Here is a 22,699-nt window from a genome sequence, read left to right as displayed (position 1 = left end):
TTTTTCATGTTTTTGCGAGAAATGGTACTGTCTCTTTAAGACGAAGATGAACAGCAGCTTAGACAGGTGGAGTAATGCAGTTCAGTGTAGAGAAACAGTTTTTAACATTCACATGAGGTGCAGTAAACTCGTGTGACCATGTGCTTCACAAGATGGCGGATGGCCCTAAGCTTGATTGCAGATCAGGCGCACATATATACACAGCAGGCTGTGGGAATTCTATAGTCTTTTGACTATTCTGACTCCGATTGTTGTGAAGCGACTATCCCTTGTGAGACCTCTATGCCTGGCCTGTATAAGATATAATCACTTAGGACAATCCTCATCAGATAGTTTGAACTCACCAAATACCGATTCCATCCACAAGATGCTTTTATTCTGAACGTTGGGTTACAGCAGATGACAGGATACAAACAGGTGAATAGGTTGTAGTATTTATGCGGTCAAAAGATGATATTGTCTGTAGCTTACAATGCAGAATACATGTGCCCTGCTACATGTGGCTTGTAGCTGCATCCATGACACAGGAAGTACAATAACAGGAAGAATGGTGGAGCATTTCATACAAAAGAAGTGTGTCATAACATCAGGGAAAAAGAACATAAGAAAACAAGTGCATTACCACAAAAGGTCACTAGATGGCAGCATGTGAACTAAATATAAACATCCATACAAAATGGTTAGGAAAACAGTCTATATAAATTCTATGCCCGTTGGGGCAGCACACCCACAGAATATTTTGAGACAGAGTCACCTTGTAACAGACTGGCTGACTTCTTAGAAGTGGCCTAAAGGAACACTGGCTCAAACTTGTATAGGTGTATTAGTCAGAAGTTCACAAACTTTTGGTCATATGGTGCATATACAGATGAAATGAACCCCTTCACACCGATCCCTTGACCGTACGTAAATATGTGGCCACGCTGGACTGGGCCTTTTTTCCGTGGGGCCGAATTTGCGTGTGGGGCACTCCCAGCACAGAGACCAGCATTTCAGCGGGAGCCCCATACTAACAATTCTTCCGATTCTGGGCCACCTGATCGCTGTGATGGATTCTCATTGGCTATCACAGTGATCAGTGACTGTGAAGCCTGCCCCCGTGTTTTCTTCCTCTGTAAATGGATGAGAGAGATATTTAGTATCTCTCTCTTTCCCCTTAAAGAGAAAAAAAAAGTGTGTGAAAAAAAAAAAAGAATAATAATAATAAAAATAAAATACAAAAATACCCCAAAAAATACCTAGATCAAGGTTTGATCTAGGTCAGTGCCAGGGTTAGTATTTGGGTCAATGTCAGGGTCAGTTTTTTTTTTTTTTTTTTTTTTTACATTAGTATCAGTGTTAGTTAGTGCCAATGTGTTTTAGGTAGGATTAAAAAAAAAAAAAGGCAAAATGTTTTTGTTTGTTTGTTTTTGGGCTGTACTATGGGTACAAGGTTTGATCTAGGTCAGTGCCAGGGTTAGTATTTGGGTCAAAGTCAGGGTCAGTTTTTTTTTTTCTTTTTTACATTAGTATCAGTATTATATCCACGAATAGGAAAAAGGGAGGGGGGGGCCAGGGGATTTTTTAACGGTACATTAATTAAAGAGACAAAGATTTCTTAAAAAAGAATTCATAGCTTTAATGTTGGAAATATGTTAAAATTATTTTGGAGAAACCAAAATAGCAAAAATATAATAGCAAATACACATTTTATACAAAAAGTTACATGACACAAGATATAGGGGATCCTGAAATTGTTAGTTGCTGAGAATGATCATATATCCTCCCGACATGTTTCGCATTTTTGCTTCTTCAGGGGAGTATGCAACTAACATGAACATAAACATAAAGAGAGGTTTAAGAATACAGAAAATACAATTATGCCATACAATTAGATACACATAAATTTCAGAACATTAGGTATGAAATTGGTCTCAATTTGCTCAGTCCAAATGCTTACCCTGATATAATCATTTCCTGCATCGCAACCCACAGGCCAACAGATGTCAGTTAGTGCCAATGTGTTTTAGGTGGGATTAAAAAAAAAAAAAAAGGCAAAATGCGCACTATTGTTTTTGGGCTGTACCACGGGTACAAACAAAAACGAACATACCCATGTGTGGCATTGCTGCGATCGTCAGGAGAAGGAGAATTTAATTTGTGTTGTTATTTGGTAGTAGCAATAATTATACAGCTAAATTTTTAAAATACATTTTTTTTTTTTTTTTTTACTATTTTGAGCCAGTTTTCCCTTGGAAAAAAAAAATCAAGAGATATCCATTATCATTTACTGAAAAAATGTGGTATAATCCACCTGGATGCACAAAGTAGTTGTGATAAAATGTACAATTTTACTAACACATGTCAAAGTTGCAAAATTGTGCTTAGGCATTTAGATTTGTTTTACCCTTGGGCGCAAAAGGGTTAAAAGTTTGAACAAAAATAGTACCTAAGCTCTAGTCTTATATAACTGAAAGTTGTGGTAATGCCCTATGAAACTTTCTTCCCTCACTGCCCGTGAACCTAGCGCAACGTGATGGCCAATGGCATTATGTAATGTTCCAATTGCAATTCCTCACAGATCCTTCCATAATGTTGCTTTACATTGCTGATATATTTTTTTCCCTTTATTATTTTTTGACTCCCATGATCTGAATAAGTGCTTTTGGGGATTTATATATATTTTTTATATACCCTTTCTTACATTTGACCTTACAGGAATAGTATATATTCCGCCTCCAGTAATTTTTGCTTTCATTTTGTTAATATTTATTAACTCTCATTCATTTTCATCCAGTTTTCTTTTTCCCTTTTTTCATGAATTTTTTTATTTTTTATTTTTAAAATAATAATTTTTCATTATTTACTACTCACTATCTATTATTATTTCCTTTTTTTTTATTTTTATATTTATTTTTATTTTTATTAATTTTTTTCCTTATTATTTTTATTTTCATTTTTATATTTATTTTTATTTATATTCATTTTTATTTCTACTTTCATTATTTTTCATTATTATTATATTTTTCTATTATTTCGTTTTTATTTTCTAATTTCTATTTCCATTTTTATCCTTATTCTTATTTTCTACATTCATTTTCATTTTTTCATCCTCTCCTTCTTTTTCTTAATTTTATTATTTTTCACTTCAGTCCATTCCATTTCATTTCCAATTCTTTTTACTACACCACACACACACATATATATATATATATACATTTCTATACATATACCTTTCATTATCATTACTTTTTACTTTCTACCAATCACCACTTCTTCCATATACTCTTTTTCTTTGTTCCGATTAATTAATTTCCTTGTCCTCACATTATTATGGTCCCCCTGCATTAGCTTGTGATCTGTCGGTTCCTTTGCATGTATATTTGTTGCGGTATCCCCGCCCCTTTTCTCCCCTGTTTGGTACTTATATCCCTGCCTTGATTCCGAGCGGCCAGCTTGACAAAGGAGCGCAGCCGTCCTGTCATCCACGGTATTGCCAGCTCAGGAAATGCGTTGCATCCTCTGTGACGTCATCCCCCGTCACCCGGAGTTCCTCGTGCGTTCCACGCCTCGGACGAACGCGTGCTGTTTACATCGGCCGCCTCTGCATATCAACATAGCCCCCAGAAGCGGACACACGCCGACAGGACTCCCCAGCGCAAGGGATACAGATGACATATTGAGGTTCTTCTCCCTCCGTTTTGGAATCTATACATTGCCTGATAACTTATTACATAATGTGAGTGTTTTTAACCACATGTGAATTAAATAGGAATTTTACAGTCTACACCCAGAGGCGCCTCTTTCTCTTGTCTTTACAGTGTTAATTGGGAACCGGTTTCCGTTTCCACTGGATGGCTGCTGTTTTTGGACTGTAGTTTTACCCCCCAGAGAGAGATTAACCCCTTCCTTGTCAGATCATAGATTTTGTTAAGGAAGGGGTCCTCTCTTTATTTCCGCCCTTTTCCCTCCCATTCCCCCCATCCCACTCCATTCCCTTTTTGTGCTGATTGTACCTACAGCATTATTACTTGCAGCATTATTATTTGCCTTTTAAATATGATTTTTAAAATACTGTGTATATAAAGTGTTTTTCAAGTTTTTGAAAAATAACGATAGGTGGGTGGGTGTTTTTATGAGCGCCATAACACTTGTATATATCCCGCCCCCCCGCCATAGTACTATCCTCTGACCCCTGACATTTACTGACGGGGCTTATTTTTAACTTGGGAACTCTGACATAGAATGTTCTAGATGAGCTGTAATCTTCCACACACAAAGACCTGACAACTTTATATAATTTCCTATTACCGTATATACTCGAGTATAAGCCGAGTTTTTCAGCACAGGACAGGAAGAGTCTATGCCTCTTCCTGTCCCGCTGCGCTGTCTGCTAGGAAACACACGGGTCCCAGAGACAGCGCGGACCATTACTATTGCACTGCGCGACTCGCGCATGTGCAGTAGGGAAACGGGAAGCGAAGCCGCAACGCTTCACTTCCTGATTCCCTCACCTAGAATGGTGGCGGCAGCAGCCGAGAGCCGAGCGATCGATCGGCCTCGGCTGCCGACATCGCTGGACCCCGGGACAGGTGAGTGTCCATTTATTAAAAGTCAGCAGCTGTAGTATTTGTAGCTGTTGGCTTTTAATATTTTTTCCCAGTGAAATCCCTCTTTAATCCACCCTCCCAAGCAACTTATAGGGCTAATTCACACTACCGAAGTGCATTGATTGATGTGTGTTTAAGGCTGGGCTCACATTGCTGCACAAAGCGGCTCCCAGCAGGGGTCTCGTGTGTCCCCATTCACCGTTTCAGGTCTGATTTCAGTCTAAATTTTTGGCTGAATTCGGACCTGAATCGACCCAGAAGACGCACAGGACTCTTGTGCCTGCTATACCATGTACTTGTATGAGAAAGTCTCCTGTTCTCTTTATATTGCTTCCTTTGTACAAAATCCCTGGTGTTCCTAACAGTCCCCCTACTTTCCTATTAAAAACTGGCCACACTAAGCAGAAGAGCACACCGTGGTCAGTTCTCTCGCTATGTTAGGAACTCAGCCTGCTCTCCAATGATCAGACTTGTTCTGATATGCCTCCCGCTGCACAGCCATTCACTGGGAAGCTCGGTGTTCTGGTGTGTCTCCTACCCCCAGCTCTTATGCAGCTGAGAACAGAGGGAATGTGATCACTTATAATAAAGGGAAAAAAAGGTATTTATAATGTTTTATTTATCTATACAAAAATGTTTTTCCTTTCATTTTTGTTTTAAACTGAATGAATTGTTTTATTAGGTGCTACACAAAGCTCCCCCCCCCAGCAGTCCCAGCAGTAGAATAAATAGAATACAGGCATACCCCACTTTTAAGTACACAATGGGGATTTATTTACTAAAATTGCAAAGTGCAAAATCAGGCTCACTTCTGCATAGAAACCAATGAGCTTCTAACCCCGGCATGTTCACTTAAGCTTTGGTCATAAAACCTGGAAACTCATTGGTTTCTATGCAGAAGTGAGCCTGATTTTGCACTTTCCAGCTTTAGTAAATAAACCCCACTTAAAAGTGGGGTATGCCTGTAAAGCAGTAGATAAGGAGGAAAGGTATGGATGAATTCACAATGACTTGCAGTAAAATGCAGGGAAACCGGATGTACATTTCCATCCATTTAAATACTCATTGATTTGTAGACATGTGCGATTCATTTCGTACGAATCTCAAATTCGTACGAATTTCCCTAAATTTGTACGTTCGGGAGGATCCGAAATACGAATTGCCATGCGTCCGAATTCTGTACGAAGTACGAACTTTTGTTTTTCGAATCCGAAGGAGGAAGTCGGCACAGCACAGGGATGCTGGGAGCCCCTCATCTAACGAAAATTCGTATTTCGGATAGGAAATTCTTCAACGGAATTTCGTATTTCGGATAAAAACCAAACTTCCATCAGCATCGACTGTCATATTGAGGTATATTTGTGCCGTTAAATTCATCGTAACGAACGTTCGTACAAGTTAACGAACCTAACGACAATGAAACGGAATTTCGGACACGAAATGTAAATTTATTTTAATACGAACCATAATGGAACAGAACGAAACAAATTTATTGACGGCACCCATGTCTATTAATTTGCCTTTTAGCACATGTTAAAAAGTTACGCATTTTGTATGTTTCCTGTGACAGCGCATCCTGTTCCTGTTTGTGAGTTACACCCCTTTCACACCAGGGCGTTTTGTAGGCGCTATAGCGTTAGAAATGGCGCCTGCAATCCGCCCTAAAGAAGCTGCACCATTGTGTGTAGTGTGAAAGCCCCGAGGGATTTCACACTACAGCGGTGCGCTGGCAGGACGTCAGAAAAAAGTCCTGCCAGCAGCTTCTTTGGAGCGTGAAGGAGCGGTGTGTTTACCACTCCTCCACCGCTGCTCCCCATTGAAATCAATGGGGCAGCGCTGTAATGCCGCCGGCAAAACGCAGCTATTGCGGCGTATTGCTGGCGGTTTAAACCCTTTCGCGGCCGCTAGCGGGGGTAAAAGCGCCCCGCTAGCGGCCGAAATGCGCGGTAAGACAACGCTAAAAATATCGGCGTTTTACCGCCGATGCAAAGGGCGGTGTGGTGTGAAAGGGGTCTTAGAGTGCAGTGCAGTGATGTGAGTTTCACATGCATTGCATTAAAATGCAAACATGTTACATTGTAATGCAACACAAGTGGAAGCTAGTTGTTAGGTAATTTGGACAGGGTATTATCCCCAATCCTCATTAAATTTAATAGGTACGATGCCCGACAGGTGTGGAGTGGCGACTTGGTGTACATCTTGCGGCATATATGCGTTCCTTGATCATCCGATCGAAGGTTAATACTGCTGTGCAAAATGTAAGCACATTGTTTCCCTGGAAGCCCAGGTTCTGCATCTGGGGAAGCAACTGTCAGCACTAAGAAGACCATCCACACTAAAGGAGAGCTGGGAACATACCTGGCAGGTGACGGCAGGGGCCAGCACAGAGGTGGGTGGAGACAAAGAGGTTCAGGCACTAGAAAAGAGTAGATGGGTGACAGTCAGGAATCTCTTGTATGTTTATGACTTTTGCTCCTCTTGCAGCCACCTCAATTCCAGTGTTGTGTCCCCACGTCTTTGGGCTGTTTTGGGGGGGTTTTCCCTCCCGCTCGCCATCTGAGACGGGGCATTATATAGGCTCTGGCTCTAGCTCTGTGCATGCATGTGAGTGCTCAATACTTACGATATGTATATTCTTTACTACATGACTTTTGTCATTAACTGTTATACATCTTTCAAAATGTATAGGATCTCCTGAGGAAGCAAAACACGTAGAGATCTACAATAGCGACTCCTGTATTGGGCCCCACCTATGGAAAAATCTTTACTATATTCATATATGTGTTTGATTGTATCATACACTCAGATCTTATCAATTTAAGCTTGTTAATAAACTTTTGCGCTTTTTCTAATATACCTTTGGAGTACTCATTTCCTTTATTTGGGGTTAAAAGTTGCAACCAATAAAGTTCATTCAACTTTTTCTTTTGTTCTTTACAAACATTGTGGGTCTCAATTTGTACCACATAAAAACAGGATTTTTAAAACAGCTTACTTGTAAAATCCTTTTCTTTGATGTACATCAGGGGACACAGAACCATAGTAGTTACTATGTGGGTTATAGGGCAACCAATAGGTGATGGACACTGGCACGCCCTAAGACAAGAAGTGCACTCCCTATATAACCCCTCCCATTACCGGGAGTATCTCAGTTTTGTAGCCAAGCAATACAAGTGTATACCAAGAAGGGAGGGACCTCTCTGTCCCCTGATGTACATCAAAGAAAAGGATTGTACAGGTAAGCTGTTTTAAAAATCCTGTTTTTTTTTCATAGATCAGGGGACACAGAGCCATAGTAGTTACTATGTGGGATGCTCCATAGCAATGGCAACTGAAGGGAGGGAGACACGACAAAAAAGTAGGGCAAAAAAGAGGCTAGAGGATCTGAGCCATAGAGGCCTGATGATGCACCACCCAAGAGGCACTGATTGCTCTGGTTGAGTGTGCTTTAACATGAAAAGGATGAATTTTCTTCTTTAAGCCGTAAGCTTGAACAATCACTGGACGAATCCCTTTGGAAATAGTACATTTTTGATGCTGCTTGTACCCTTTTTGGACCTTCTGGCAGTACAAACAAAACATCTGTTTTGCGAACCTGAGTGGTCGCATTTATATAGACTCTGATTGCTCTTACTACATCAAGGGAATGTAGTGCCTTCTCTTCCCTAGATTCAGGCTCTGGGAAAAAAGAAGGAAGAATAATATTCTGGTTAAAATGAAAACCTGTTACCACTTTTGGTAGGAATTCAGGATGAGGACGCAAAACCACCTTATCCTTATGCATGATCAAATATGGCTCCTTACAAGATAGAGCCGCTAGTTCCAATACTCTTCTAGCAGAAGAAATGGCAACCAAAAAGATTAACTTTCTTGTCAAAAGAAGGGAATGTCAAAACAAGGGAATTTCCCATAAAGGCTCAAAAGGCTGACTCTGCAAAGCTGATAAGACCAAATTTAGATCCCAAGGATTTAGAGGTGCCTTGATAGGGGGATTAATCCGTGTTACCACCTGTATAAAGCTACGTACCAGAGAGTGGGAAGCAAGAGGCCATTGAAAAAACACTGACAAGGCCGAGATCTGGCCCTTGATAGTACTCAAGTCCAGCTTCATTTCTAATCCCATTTGCAGGAAATCAAGGATCCTACATATGACATACTTCCTGGGGTGCCAACCCCTGGATCCACACCAAGAAACATATGCCTTCCAGACTCTATAGTAAATTATTCTGGAAGCCGGCTTCCTGGCATTAACCAAAGAAGACACTACTGCAGGAGATAACCCATGATCCTTTAGAATGTGGGTTTCAATAGCCAAACCGTTAAATTTAGCATCCATAAGGTAGGATGGAATACCGGACCTTGTGCGAGAAGGTCTGGCCATAATGGCAAAGTCCACAGGACTCCTACAACCATCTTTATGATGTCGGCAAACTAAGATCTTCTGGGCCATACTGGGGTCACCAGAATCACCTCCTTTCGTTCCTGCTTGATCCTGCGTAGAAGACGCGGAAGTAGCAGAACTGGAGGAAATGCATAGATCAGTGAAAACTGATCCCATGGGAAGACTAATGCTGTTCCGCATGCTAGCGGGTCCCTTGTTCTCGACACAAAGTTGTCGACTTTGTTGTTGAATCTGGACACGAACAGGTCCACGTCCGGAATACCCCATCTCTGACATATCACTAGGAAGATGTCGGGGTGAAGAGACCATTCCCCCAGGAATAATTGGTGGCAACTCAAGTAGTCTGCCTGCCAATTTTCTATTTCTGGAATGAAAATCACCGATAGACAAGGACTGTTTTTTTCTGCCCAAGCTACAACATGATTCACCTCTTTTTGGGCTGCACGACTTCTCGTGCTCCCCTGGTCATTGATGTAAGTCACAGCTGTGGCATTGTGGGATTGAATCCTGACAGGACAATCCTCTGACTGTCCAAGATTCTAGGGCCAGGCGTACTGCCCGAATCTCCAAAATGTTGATAGGCAAGGTCCTTTCTGACTTGGACCATCTCCCCTGGACAGAATCTTCTTCCAGGACTGCTCCACAGCCTAGAAGGCTGGCATCTGTTGTCACCACTTTCCAGGATACTGGCAGAAAAGATTTCCCCCTTTGGAGGTTGCTGGATATCAACCACCAATTTAGGCTCTGAGGTATGTTGGGAGCCAAGCGTATTGGAAAATCTAAAGCCTGAATCTTTTTGTTCCAGACCTTCAGGATGGTGTTTTGTAGCAGTCTTGAGTGAACGTAAGGGACGGCCTCAAAGGAAGCCACCATTTTCCCTAACAATCTCATGTACCGCCGAATGGAAGGATTTTTCTTTGTTTTGACAAGTTGAATTAGTCCTATAATGGAACTGATTCTTCTCTAGGGTAAGAATACCTTCTTCTGTACGGTATCTATGACCAGCCCCAAGTACTGCAATCTCCTTGATGGTTTTAAGAAGCATTGTCCTAGGTTGAGTATCCAACCCAGAGATTCCAGGTAGTTTACAGCTGTGATCAGACTTTGGTTTAAACCTGAGACTCAATGATCTATTAAAATTAGATTGTCTAAATAGGCTAGAACCATTATGCCCTGAGCCCTTAATCTTGCTAAAGGAGGTGCCAGAATTTTTTAAAACACCCGCGGTGCTGTGGCAAGACCGAATGGCAGGGCCACAAACTGAAAATGATGATTTTCTATTTTGAAGCGTAGAAATTTCCGGGGAGCGGGAAATATTGGCACATGGAGCTATGCATCTTTGATATTGATTGAAGCCAAAAACTCCCCTCCCTGCAGGATGGTAACAACTAATCGGATTGTCTCCAAGCAAAAGGATCGGATATTTAAGTGTCGATTCAGATCTTTGAGATCTAGAATGGGTCTTACCTTTCCATTTGGTTTTGGAAACGTGAAAAGGTTTGAATAAAAACCTGTGCCTTGTTCCTCTAAGGGAACCTCTGATATCACCAGTTGGGATAATAGATGATCCAGAGCTAGAAAGAGAGACTTCTTTTTCTCTGGATACCTGGGAACATTTGATATTAGAAAACGAGGAGACAGAAATTCTCGGAACTCTAGTTTGTAAGCTAGAGAAACTGAAGAAGCCACTCACCTGTCTTGACATTGTTCCAGCCAGATCTTTGAAAATTGCAGGAGCCTTCCCCCCACCAGAGCGAGCGGGGCGCCCCTTCATAAGGAGGCTTTAGCATTCTGCTTTGTGGGCTTTCTGCCCCAAGATCTCTTTTGACCCTGGTGCTGCCCTTGGGGTCTTCCCCTCGAACTTGACAGTAGAGGCAATCGAGACTGCCTAGAGGCTGATGCCCCTGGCACAGGTGAGGAAGCACGTTTAAAGGAGAAATGTTTAAACTTCTTCTTAATGGAGAGCTGTTCCCATTTTAGATCCTTTGGATGTATTTATCCAGATCATCTCCAAATAGCCGTTCACCATGAAAAGGCAATTGCAGCATCAATTGCTGGAACCCCCCATTTCTTATAAAAATCCTCCTCCATAGGGTAAAGTGTGGAGAATTTCCTGGGAGGATAATATTGTTTATCCGGATGTTCCCATTCAGAATACATAAGCTTTTTTAGCCACGAATGAATAGGAAAAGCATCCCCAGAAGGGGGAGGTTTTAATGATCCCAAACCAGAGGTGGGTTCACCAAGAGCCTGCGCTGCAGGCAGCCAAAAGTTTGAACAAACCAATTTAGTAAGAGAGTGTACAAGCAACCTGTCTTGTGATGATACTCACTCTATACTAGGCTCCTCAGAAGAGGATATATTAGTATCTTCCAAATCTCTTGGAAGATCATCCTGATCCCCTGCCCCTTGCACCTCAATAAGAGGGTCCTGAGCACTAGATGGGGATCTGCTACGTTTAGACCCACTATGGAGAGATATCATAGCATCAATCTTCTTTTCCAAATTACAAATGGTAGAAGAGAAAACCTCCTGTGTGATATATACAGGGACTGAAGTGTCCAGCGCAGCTGCAACAACAGTCTACCCTGCTGGCTCAATCTGACCGGCCGCATCACTCTCAGAGGAGGAAAATGGAGGAGTATGTTGCTGGGGAAGGGTGGGTTAAGCAACCTTTTTTTTTTCTTTGCACTACATGGACAAAGGAATTGTCTTCACATTAAAGTTGGATATTAGGATGTAGCAAACCAGGTAAGTCTTCTTTCCTATACCAGGGACTTAGGCTCCATTCACACTTGTATGACTCATGAGTGCAACTTTCATGCAACTTTGGATGGGTACAACTTGGGTATGACTTTGGCTTTGACCAGTGATAATGGACAACTTTTGCATTGTAACACATTCAGGTACAACTTTAATGCAACTTTTGAGGGTTAACATTGAAATCTATGGCCCTACAGTTGCATGAAAGTTGGACCAAAGTAGTGCATGAACTACTTTGTAGTTGCTGCAACTTTCAGTCACACTATAATGTCAAAAGAATTGGAACGCCTACCTTTACACACACACGAATTTTAATGGCATCCCAGTCTTATTCCGTAGGGTTCAATATTGTGTTGGCCCACCCTTTGCAGCTACAACAAGGTCCATAAAGACATGGATGAGCAAGGTTGGGGTGGAGGAACTTGACAGGCCTTCACAGAGTCCTGACCTCAACCCAGCCAGGTCTTCTCCTCCAACATCAGTGCCTAACCTCACAAATGCGCTTCTGGAAGAATGATCAAACATTCCCATAGACACACTCCTAAACCTTGTGGACAGCCTTCCCAGAAGAGTTGAAGCTGTTACAGCTGCAAAGGGTGGGCAACTCAATATTGAATACTACGGGTTGTGCCATTCATTTGTAGTACTGTGTGTTGCAATTAAAAAGGGTTGCCAGTGCATTTTTTGGGCTGTTGCCATGCATTGGCAATTCTTTTTTTAATAAATAGATGCATGTTACCATGCTCCTCAACAGTGACTGTAGTTATTACAGTTTTCACTGAGAGCTTCACGTCAACTGGTTGTTGCATAAGCCAAATATATTACCCATTAGATTTATTTGTAGAAAAAATAAAAGTCTGAGGATGAGAGTCATGCTTTATTGGTACTGGTTCCAGAACAATGACAGAGTAATGTTTCATATTTCCGTTGCTTTGAATTACAATTTAAAGACAGCTGCATACTAAAATTTGTAGGTTAGCAGAGCCCTTCGACACTAGAAGGGGAAAGGAAAACATGTCACATTCATACAGTTGGACCCTAAATGTCTACAGTGATGCTGCTGTTGGTGACTCGCGGACCATACCAGCCGGCCCAGTTTTTAGCGTCCTTCCCGCCATGCTGAAAAGATATATAGCGTACTCCTGGTCCATAGTTACTGAATGTGCGTGTTACCTAAAGAGAAAGAGAAAGTAGAGAAGTCTTAACATAAACTTGAATTAAGGGTTGCTACACCTACCGTACTATTTATTTATTTATATTAATTTATGTAGAAAAGGGGGTACAATAAATAGGAAATTATATAAAGTTGTCAGAACTTTGTGTGTGGAAGATTGCAGCTCATCTAGAACATTCTGTGTCAAAGTTACCCCATCTGTGAGTGTCAAGGGTCAGAGGATAGTACTATGGTGCTTGGGGGGGGCACAGCCATCCAGCCCTCCCAAAAGTGTTGACACCAAAGAGACCGAGAGCTGCAATGGAGGAAAGGGTTGCTACGAGTGGTGTCAAAATATCAGAATTTCTGTTCAAACATGAGGTTTTACACATATTGATGTGTCAAATTTCATCAGCAACTCTTTACATAAAGTAACATTATGGAAGGATTGGTAAGGAATTGCAATTGGAACATTACATAATGCCATTGGCCATCACCCTCCGGTAGGTTCGCGGGCAGTGGGCGAAACTCCTGTACCATTTTCTTGTCTTCAGAAAGCAGTCGGACTAACAACTCATACTGGCAGCTACAGTCCTTCCTAGACGCATACCTGAGGGGAAGAAAGTTTCATAGGGCATTACCACAACTTTCAGTTATATAAGACTACAGCTTAGGTACTATTTTTGTTCAAACTTTTAACCCTTTTGCGCCCCAAGGGTAAAACAAATCTAAATGCCTAAGCACAATTTTGCAATTTTGACATGTGGTAGTAAAATTGTACATTTCATCACAACTACTTTGTGCATTCAGGTGGATTATACCGCATTTTTTCAGGACAAGTTGGGCTTTCATTTGGTTTTACATGATAATGGATATCTCTTGATTTATTTATTTTTTCAAGGGAAAACTAGCCCAAAAATAGTAAAAAAAAAACATTTAAAAAAGAAATGTTGCTGTATAATTATTGCTACTACCAAAAAAACAACCCAAATTAAATTCTCCTTCTCTTGACGATCGCAGCAATGCCACATATGGGTATGTTAGTTTTTGTTTGTACCCGTAGTACAGCCCAAAAACAATAGTGCACATTTTGCCTTTTTTTCTTTCTTTAACCTTACCTAAAACACACTGGCACTAATGATCAAACAAGCGGGTGGAAAAGTCGGGCAAACTGAAGTCCGCCGGACAATCCCCCCGTGTGTAGCCTTCGGCATACTTTTTTGACCCAAAAGTACGGCGGACTTAGAAAGTAGTTTTGCACTCCAATCTTCCCCCCGGACTCGCATTTCGGCGGACAATCCGGCCGTGTGTGTGCCAGTCCACCGTATTTTTAAAATGAGTGGAATTTTCCTGCCCGGAGAAAAGTCCGCTCATTTCGAGCGGGTCTCCAGGTAGGCGGGGCCCACGCGAAGGAGACGCCGCTGGCCCCGTCACTTGGTATGGACTTAAAGGGGAACCCCAACGCCGAAAAAAATCGACGTGGGGGTCCCCCCAGGTCCACATCAGACCCGTGTCCGAGCACGCTACCCGGCCGGCCAGGAAAGGGGGGACGAGCGAGCTCCCCCCCTGAGCTGTACCAGGCCGCGTGCCCTCAACATGGGGGGTGCCTTGGGGAAGGGGGGGCCGCGCGGCACAAGGGGCGGGGTCATCGGTTGATGTCACATGGGTTGAAGACCCCCGGAGCTGTGCAATAAACTATTTTATCTTGTGTGTTGTGGTTTTTTTTGTACTTTATTTTACAGGTGAATGGGTAGGGGTACATTGTACCCCATACTCATTCACATAGGGTGGGGGGCCAGTATCCGGGGGCCCCCTTATTAAAGGGGGCTCCCAGATTCCGATAAGCCCCCCGCCCGCAGACCCCGACAACCAACGGCCAGGGTTGTCGGGAAGAGGCCCTTGTCCTAATCAACATGGGGACAAGGTGCTTTGGGGTGGGGGGGCCGCGCGGCCCCCCCTTCCCCAAGGCACCACTCATGTTGAGGGCACGCGGCCTGGTACGGCTCAGAAGGGGGGCGCTCGCTCGTCCCCCCTTTCCTGGCCGGCCGGGTAGCGTGCTCAGACACGGGTCTGATGTGGACCTGGGGGGACCCCCACGCCGATTTTTTTCGGCGTTGGGGTTCCCCTTTAAGTCCATACCAGGTGGCGGGGCCAACGACGTCTCCTTCGCGGGCCCCGCCTACCTGGAGACCGCTCTAAATGAGCGGACTTTCCTCCGTGTGTGTGGGCGAGTCCGTTCATTTCAAAAGTAGGGCGGATAGTACGGCGGACTTAGTACTCCGTATTAGTCCGCTGAAAAAGTGCCGTGTGTGGGCAAGTAGCTCGTTCGGAAAGTCCGACGGACTTCCGCTACGTGTGTACGTGGCATTACTGACACACTGATACTAATGTAAAAAAAAAAAAAAACTGACCCTGACCCAAATACTTACCCTGGCACTGACCTAAATCAAACCTTGATCTAGGTATTTTTTTGGACTTTTGGACTTAATTTTTATTATTTTTTTTACACACACTTTTTTTTACTAAGTATCTCTCTCCACCATTGACAGGGGAAGAAAACATGGGGGCGGGCATCACAGCGATCAGGTGGCCCGGAATCAGGAGATCCGGGTCCCAATTTTTAGTATGGGGCCCCGCTGAGACCCTGGTCTCTGTGCTGGGAGTGCACCACGCACAAAGGGAGATACGCAAATATTCGGCCCCACGGAAAAAAAGCCCAGTCCAGTGTGGCCGCATATTTGTGTACGGTCGGTGTGAACGGGGTTCATTTCATCTGTAAATGCACCATATGGCCAAAAGTTTGTGAACTTCTGACAAATACACCTATACAAGTTTGATGGACATCCCATTCAAAAACCACAGCCATGAATATTGATGTACAGTGGGGATCGAAAGTTTGGGCACCCCAGGTAAAAATGTGCATTAATGTGCATAACGAAGCCAAGGAAAGATGGAAAAATCTCCAAATGGCATCAAATTACAGATTAGACATTCTTATTATATGTCAAAAAAAGCTAGATTTTATTTCCATCATTTACACTTTCAAAATTAGAGAAAACAAAAAAAATGGAGTCTGCAAAAGTTTGGGCACCCTGCAGAGTTAATATCTTGTACTGCCCCCTTTGGGAAGTATCACAGCTTGTAAACAGTTTTTGTAGCCAGCGAGGAGTCTTTCAATTCTTGTTTGAGGTATCTTTGCCCATTCTTCCTAACAAAAGTGTTCCACTTCTTTTTTATTATTCTTTATTTATCTCAAATTTTTTATATATACTATTTTCCCAACAAAGAGTGTATAAAACATTTTACAAAAAAGAGAAAAAGAAAAACCTTATTACACCTAAATACAAACATTTCTTAATTTCTTTATAACTTATAACTATACCATCCAAACGTTAAATACCCCTCTGCCTTCACCCGCCCCCCCCCCCCCTTGCCTTGCAGATTACTTATGGGTACCATAGTTGTATCTATTATTTCTGGCCGGGTATTAGTTTTTCCCATCCTCCTACTTTTCTCTTTTTTTTTTTTTTTTTTTCCCCCCCCTTTTTCTTCCCCTTCTCCCCCTTTTTCCTTCTCCCCTTCGCCCTTTCTTTCCCTTATATTTATTGTGTAATTTCCTCTACATATCTCCAAGAGTTTTTAAATTCTTCCCATGGAGTCCATTTATCTAGGCCTCCCACTTCTGCTGTTAGATCTTCGTCCCCTTCCTTATAGTATTCAATTTTTTGTATTTCATTTACATGAAAAATCCATTCCGATATTTTAGGACTTTCGGTCTCTCTCCATTTTTTTGGGATTAAATTCTTGGCGGTATCTAGAAGAATGGGGATTAACGAGGTTTTGTATAGCTTTATGGGTTCATCTGTCCCATGAAATAGAATCGTCCAAGGATCTTCTCTTATTTCCTTTTTAGTTACAATCTTTATTATCTCTATGATCTTCCTCCAATATTTTTTAATAATGGGACAGTCCCACCAAATATGGGCCATAGTCCCAGTTTTTTTACACCCACGCCAGCAATCCGCAGATTGCGCTGCCACAAATTTGGCCGTTTTGTCAGGAGTAGCGTACCACCTTGATAAACATTTGTAATTTGTCTCTATCAGCTTATTATCTACTACCCCGGTGTGAGTTAATTTGAATATCTGCTTACGAATTTGAGTGCTACATTGTGACCCCAAGTCCTTTTCCCACTTTTCGATGTATGGCGGGGCCTCCCGCTCGTCTCCCTCTGAGAGAATCTTATATATTCGAGTTATATTTTTTTTCGATTTTTCTCTCAGGCATAACCGCTCTAGAGGTCTCAGATCCTCTTCACTTCGAATTGGCTGAGGGAGATTTGAGATAAAGTGACTTAACTGGAGGAACCGCCATGCATCGATCTTCATAAGTTCAGTGTCTACGCTCAGTGCTTGAAATGGAATTAATCTACCATTAACTAATATGTCTTTTAATTGTGCATTTCCTTTTATTATCCAGTTACCCCCTACTTCCTGTTTTCCCGGTGTGAAGTAATCGTTTTCCTTGAGAAAAATCAACGGTGAATTATACCCCCAATTATTTTGTGAGTGTGTGCGATCCCATATCTTAAATGCTAAACGTGTTATCTCGTGTGCGTCGGATCCTATTGTCCTATACTGTGGAGGGTTCCAAATTATACGTCCTAAAAGAGCTTGACTCATTACCTTTTCTAAACTCACCCATCTCTTTTCATTTACCTCTTTCGCCCATTCCACTACTCGTGACAAAACTACCGCATTGTAGTATCTTTTTAGATCCGGGGCTGCCAGTCCCCCTTGTCTTTTCCCCCTGCTTAATACCGCCCAGCTAATTCTCGGCTTTTTAAATTGCCATATATATTTAGAGATTATATTTTTCAGTGTTCTGAAGTAGGCCTGAGAGAGCGGGATGGGCAACATTTGAAACTTATATATAATCTTTGGGACCAGAAACATTTTGACCGCGTTAATCCGTCCTAACCAGGAGAGGGGACATGTTGAGATTTTTTTTATTTCTCTTTTAATTTCATCAAGTAATGGGATATAATTATTCATGTATATTTTCCTGATCGTGTTCGTGAGGTAAACTCCCAAATATTTAATTTCCTTACGCCAGGGAAAGCGGAATTCTGCCTGGAGTTTCTCCTCTTCCTGGATGCTAATATTAACATTCAAGACTTCGGACTTGCTGAGGTTTATTTTCAAATTCGATATTTTGCCGAATTTTTCCAAAGTCCCCAGCAAGTTCGGAATCGTAATCCTAGGATTGGTAATAAAAAAGAGCACATCGTCCGCATAGGCTGCGAGTTTGTGTTCATCCCTTCCCATCTCAATCCCCTTTATGTCCTGGTTGTTTCGGATAGCGGCCAGTAATGGTTCCAAAGATAAAGCAAAAAGGAGCGGGGATAACGGGCACCCCTGTCTGGTGCCGTTTCCCATTTGAAATTGAGCAGAGGATTCACCGTTAATCTTTACCGAGGCCTGCGGATGATTATAAAGTACTTGGATCCATTGGATCATTCTCGGTCCCACACCCATTACTTCTAACGTTTCTATCATGAGTCCCCAGTCTACCCTGTCAAATGCTTTCTCCGCATCTATAGACAGGAATAGACCTGGGGTCCCACTATTTTTTAGGGCCTGGAGGAGGAGCAATGCCCTTACTCCATTATCCCTCCCTTCTCTTTCGGGAATAAACCCGACCTGGTCTGGATGCACTAGTTCATTCATCTTTTCCTTCAATCTAGACGCCAATATTTTTGCGAATAGTTTTGTATCAGCATTCAATAGTGCTATCGGCCTATAACTGGAGCAGAGCAAATGATCCTTTCCCTCCTTTGGTAATACCGTGATGGTGGCCTGTAAGGCCTCTGCATTCATTTCGTATTTTGTACCTAAACCGTTCATGTATTTACATAATCTGGGGACTAATATCTCCTTAAATTTTTTATAGTAAAAAGTTGTGTACCCGTCGGGTCCCGGACTTTTACCCGATGCCGTCTCCTTTAACGCTTTATGAATTTCCTCTTCTGTGATAGGTCTATCTATATTATCTCTATCACTTTCTTGTAAATGCGGTAGTTTGGGGTCGTACAAAAACTCTTTAATAATTTCCTCATCCCCTTTACCTCGCCCCCCTTTTTGGCCTACGTTATATAGAGCTTCATAATATTGCCTGAATACCCCCGCAATTTCCTTGGTAGTATGGACCATCTTCCCATTCTTGTCCTGAATTTTATCAATAAAGTTAGTCTCCCTCTTCCCTTTTAGCTGTCTCGCTAGATATTTACCTGTTTTATTTTTCCCATAGTATCTCTCTCTGGCTCTTCCCTCACATGCCCTCCTTGCTTCCTGATCCATCAAGTCCTTAAGTTCCTCTCTCGTGTTGATCAGTAGATGATATGGTTCCTGCTTTTGACCCTTATGTTTTTTATGCTCTTGCTCTAATCTATAAACTTCTTTTATCAGATTCTCCCTTTTCTCTATTCTATCTTTTTTCTTTTTTGCTCCTATGGAGATGAGGATACCCCTGATGTATGCTTTATGTCCTTCCCATAGGGAGGCACCCGAAATTTCCCCTATATTATTCATCAAGAAGTAAAATTCTATTTCTTTCCTGATTATCTCTACAGTTTCTTTATCCTGTAAAAAATTTTCATTTAATCTCCATGTAAAAGGTTTTCTATAAATTCCGGGTATCCTCATCTTCATTATCACTGGGGAGTGATCTGACAGCGACACTATTCCTATCCTTGTTTCAGAGACTTCTTCTAGCAGCCTGTGATCCACCAATATGTAGTCCAGCCTGGAGTGTGTCCCGTGCACGGGGGAGAAAAAGGTATAATCTTTTATTTTTTCATGTTGGATCCTCCAAGCATCCATCATTTGGTGTTGTTTCAGGCGATGCTTAATTATTTTCAGATTCCTCTCATTCGACCCCCTTGCATGGGACGTGCTGTCCATGGCCGGATCCATACAAAAATTTAAGTCCCCTGCCAATATTACATCTCCTGATTTAAAGTCTGCTAGTCTCCGTAGTATTTGTTTCAAGTATCCAACTGGATTTTTATTTGGACAGTATACATTTGCGAGCGTAAACACCCTGTTTCCTAGTTCTCCCTTAAGGAACAAATATCGACCCTCAGGATCAGTCAGCCTATCAAGCAATGTAAATCTTGTATGTTTCTCAAATCCAATCGCCACTCCCTTCGCCCTCCTTATTGGGGAGTCCCCATAGAACCAGATCGGGAACCTATCTGAATATAAATTAGTATTCGTATCCTGGGTTAGATGGGTCTCCTGCAAGAATACCACTTCTGCACTATATTGCTGCAGTTCCTTTAAAACTTTATACCTTTTATTAGGAGAATTTAATCCTTTTACATTGTATGACAAAAACTTTACCTCAGTCATCCAAGGTTGTCTGATGGCCTATTTATTCTGTAAATTTTTACCCTACCCATAATTTTCCCTTTTTTTTCTTTCCCCCCTTCTGCAAGGCTTTTCTTTTCCCACCTAACCCCCCTCCCCACCCACCCCTCCTCACCCCCCCCTCCCCACCCACTGGCCCAATCCTGGCCTTTACTTGTCATTGGGGGGCACAGCTCCCCTCTGCAAGCAATACCTACTAGGGTGTAACTCCGACTGCGACCCTCCACTTCTGTATCCCTTCTCCCCCCACCCCTTGGGAGAAGGATTCCCCCTATACAAACAAGGAGTGGTGGAGCCCGGATCAGCCCATCCGATCCTTCCTCCTGTCAATCCCCCCCCTGCCCTTGTCTCCCCGGGCTTTCCCTCCCCCCCCCTCCCCAACCCGAAAAAACAAAAAACAAAAAAAACAAAACAAAAAGGAAGACCATTTCAAACCAGAGCCATAGCAAAAAAGAAAAAAAAAAACAACCATCGCCCTCCACCCCCACCCCCTTATTGAATAGAGTCCCTTCACATTAAATTTCACGTGGATCTCGAGGGATCTTGGGAGGTGGAATTCCCAGTTTATTACAAAAATCTTCTAGTTCATCTAGGAACTTTAGCTTGATAGTGGTTCCCTCTCTCTGGACTAACAGGGCTGTCGGGAACCCCCATTTGTACTTTATGTTTGCGCTTCTCAACTGTTCCAATAGGGGTTTTAGTTGTCTTCTCCGTGCCAGGGTTCCTGCAGAGAGATCTGTGAAAACTTGTAGTATTGTACCCTCATATTGTATTGGAGACGGTCCTCTTAGTCTGCTCCATATCTTGGCTTTATCCTCATAGAGGTGAAATTTTATGATCACGTCTCTTGGTACCTCTTCCCTTAGTCCTGGAGGTTTCCTCACTCTGTATGCTCGATCGATCTTTAATTCTTCTCCTTCCACTCTACCTAGTAAAGGGTTAAATATCTTTGCCATTTTTGCTCCTAGATCTTCTCCCTGTTGTTCTGGCAGGGCTCTGATCCTAAGATTTTGACGTCGGCTCTGGTTCTCCTGTTCCTCCATTCTATATAAGATATCCCTGTGAGCCTCTTGCATCCTTCTAGTTTGCAATTGTAAGTCTATTATTTCCTGAGCCTGTTTAACCGTTAGTTCCTCTGTTTCTTCTATCCTCCTTAACAGGTGTCCCATATCCGCCCTTACGGTTGAAATCTCTGCTTTGATTGTATGTTCCAAGCTCGTGAACATTTCCTGTATTTCGCCTTTTGTTGGTATTTGGGAAATATCCCTCTGCTCCTTTCCCTTACCATCCGAATCCAAATCCAACTCCTCACCGGAAGTGTCAGCCTGTGACCCAACTAATCTTTCTGCCTCCTTCCTCTTCTCTCGTGTGCCCAGCTGTTTTTTTTCTATACCAGGACTTTTTTGGCTGGTTTCTTTAAGGTACTTCTGGATTGTACTTGTATTTAGACTCTCTCTTGGGTTTTTGGGATCATTAACTTTTGGGTTTCTTCCCCTCATGTTGTCCCTCTTTATCTTTCTCCTCCCCAGGATTCCCCTTTCACTTAGTGGTCACTGTATAAGTATCGGGGAATATCTGAGACCCCCTTTTTTTTTCTTTTCTTTTCCAGGGATTCTTCACTGACGGTCTACCGTTGGTGCACTCTACCGACAATAGGGGAGATTACCTATACTTCTCCGTGTCCTTAAATATACCCCTTATGTGTCCGTGTCTTGGCTATAATGGCCCAAAATATGTCACAAAAAAAAAAAAAAAAAAAGAAAAAGAGAGAGAGTATCGAGCAAAGGCTTTTACCTTTGTCACACTGAAGTATTCCCTTGATAATGAGATATGGAGAAAAAAAAAAGGGACCAGAGGTACTAATTCCTCAGCACTATTTTTGAAACCTTCGGATTCACCTTCAATAAGGAGACACAGGTGCAACACATAGTCAATATCATCCTCTGCTTCTCATCTCATTCTAGCGCTAAGCATAGTGACTGTACTATACCGGCCTCAAACACAGGTGATGCTCAGTAGGAACAAAAGGGAGAAAAAAAAAAAAAACAGGAAAACAGGAAAGACACTCAGTTCAAAAGTGTTTCAAGGTTCCCGGCAGAACTTTTCAAGGCTTATTGAGCCTATACATTTTAACCTGTCTTCTCAGGGAAACTATTTATTAAGAACTCAGCTTCGTTTTCCAGTCCATCCGCTTTATCCAGCTAATTTCTCCTGAGTACACGTATTTTAAATGCACGTTTCCGCTCCATGGAACATAGTTCTACAGGTTTCAATTAACACTGCTCACCTGTATTACTCCTGTTATACTGCTGCTGTGTATTTAACAGGCCTTGAAGTAACATTCAGGGTATAAGCAATGCTT

The 22,699-nt window shown here is 42.3% G+C and overlaps 2 protein-coding genes across 4 annotated transcripts in view; both read right to left on the bottom strand.

The window, feature by feature from the left end:
* Positions 1-22,699, bottom strand: part of LOC143923499 (nuclear factor 7, brain-like) — a 744,238-nt gene that overhangs the window by 243,660 nt on the left and 477,879 nt on the right. The gene's annotated exons all lie outside the window — the stretch shown is intronic.
* Positions 12,619-22,699, bottom strand: part of LOC143923494 (F-box only protein 6-like) — a 230,946-nt gene continuing 220,865 nt past the window's right edge. For all 3 annotated transcript variants that reach the window (XM_077447189.1, XM_077447188.1, XM_077447186.1), the window contains exons 7-8: positions 13,385-13,517; positions 12,619-12,927 (exon numbers count right to left, since the gene is read on the bottom strand). In XM_077447189.1, coding sequence (XP_077303315.1) covers positions 12,793-12,927; positions 13,385-13,517 — 268 coding nt within the window. In that variant the 3' untranslated portion in view covers positions 12,619-12,792. The remainder of the gene's footprint in view (positions 12,928-13,384; positions 13,518-22,699) is intronic.

This window comes from Lithobates pipiens, unplaced genomic scaffold (assembly GCF_037356315.1).
Source record: "Lithobates pipiens isolate NorthernLeopardFrog02 unplaced genomic scaffold, aLitPip1_a1.2 Scaffold_22, whole genome shotgun sequence".
Taxonomy (NCBI): domain Eukaryota; kingdom Metazoa; phylum Chordata; class Amphibia; order Anura; family Ranidae; genus Lithobates; species Lithobates pipiens.
The sequence above is the reverse complement of the archived record's forward strand: the minus strand, read 5'-3'. Positions and strand labels throughout refer to the sequence as shown.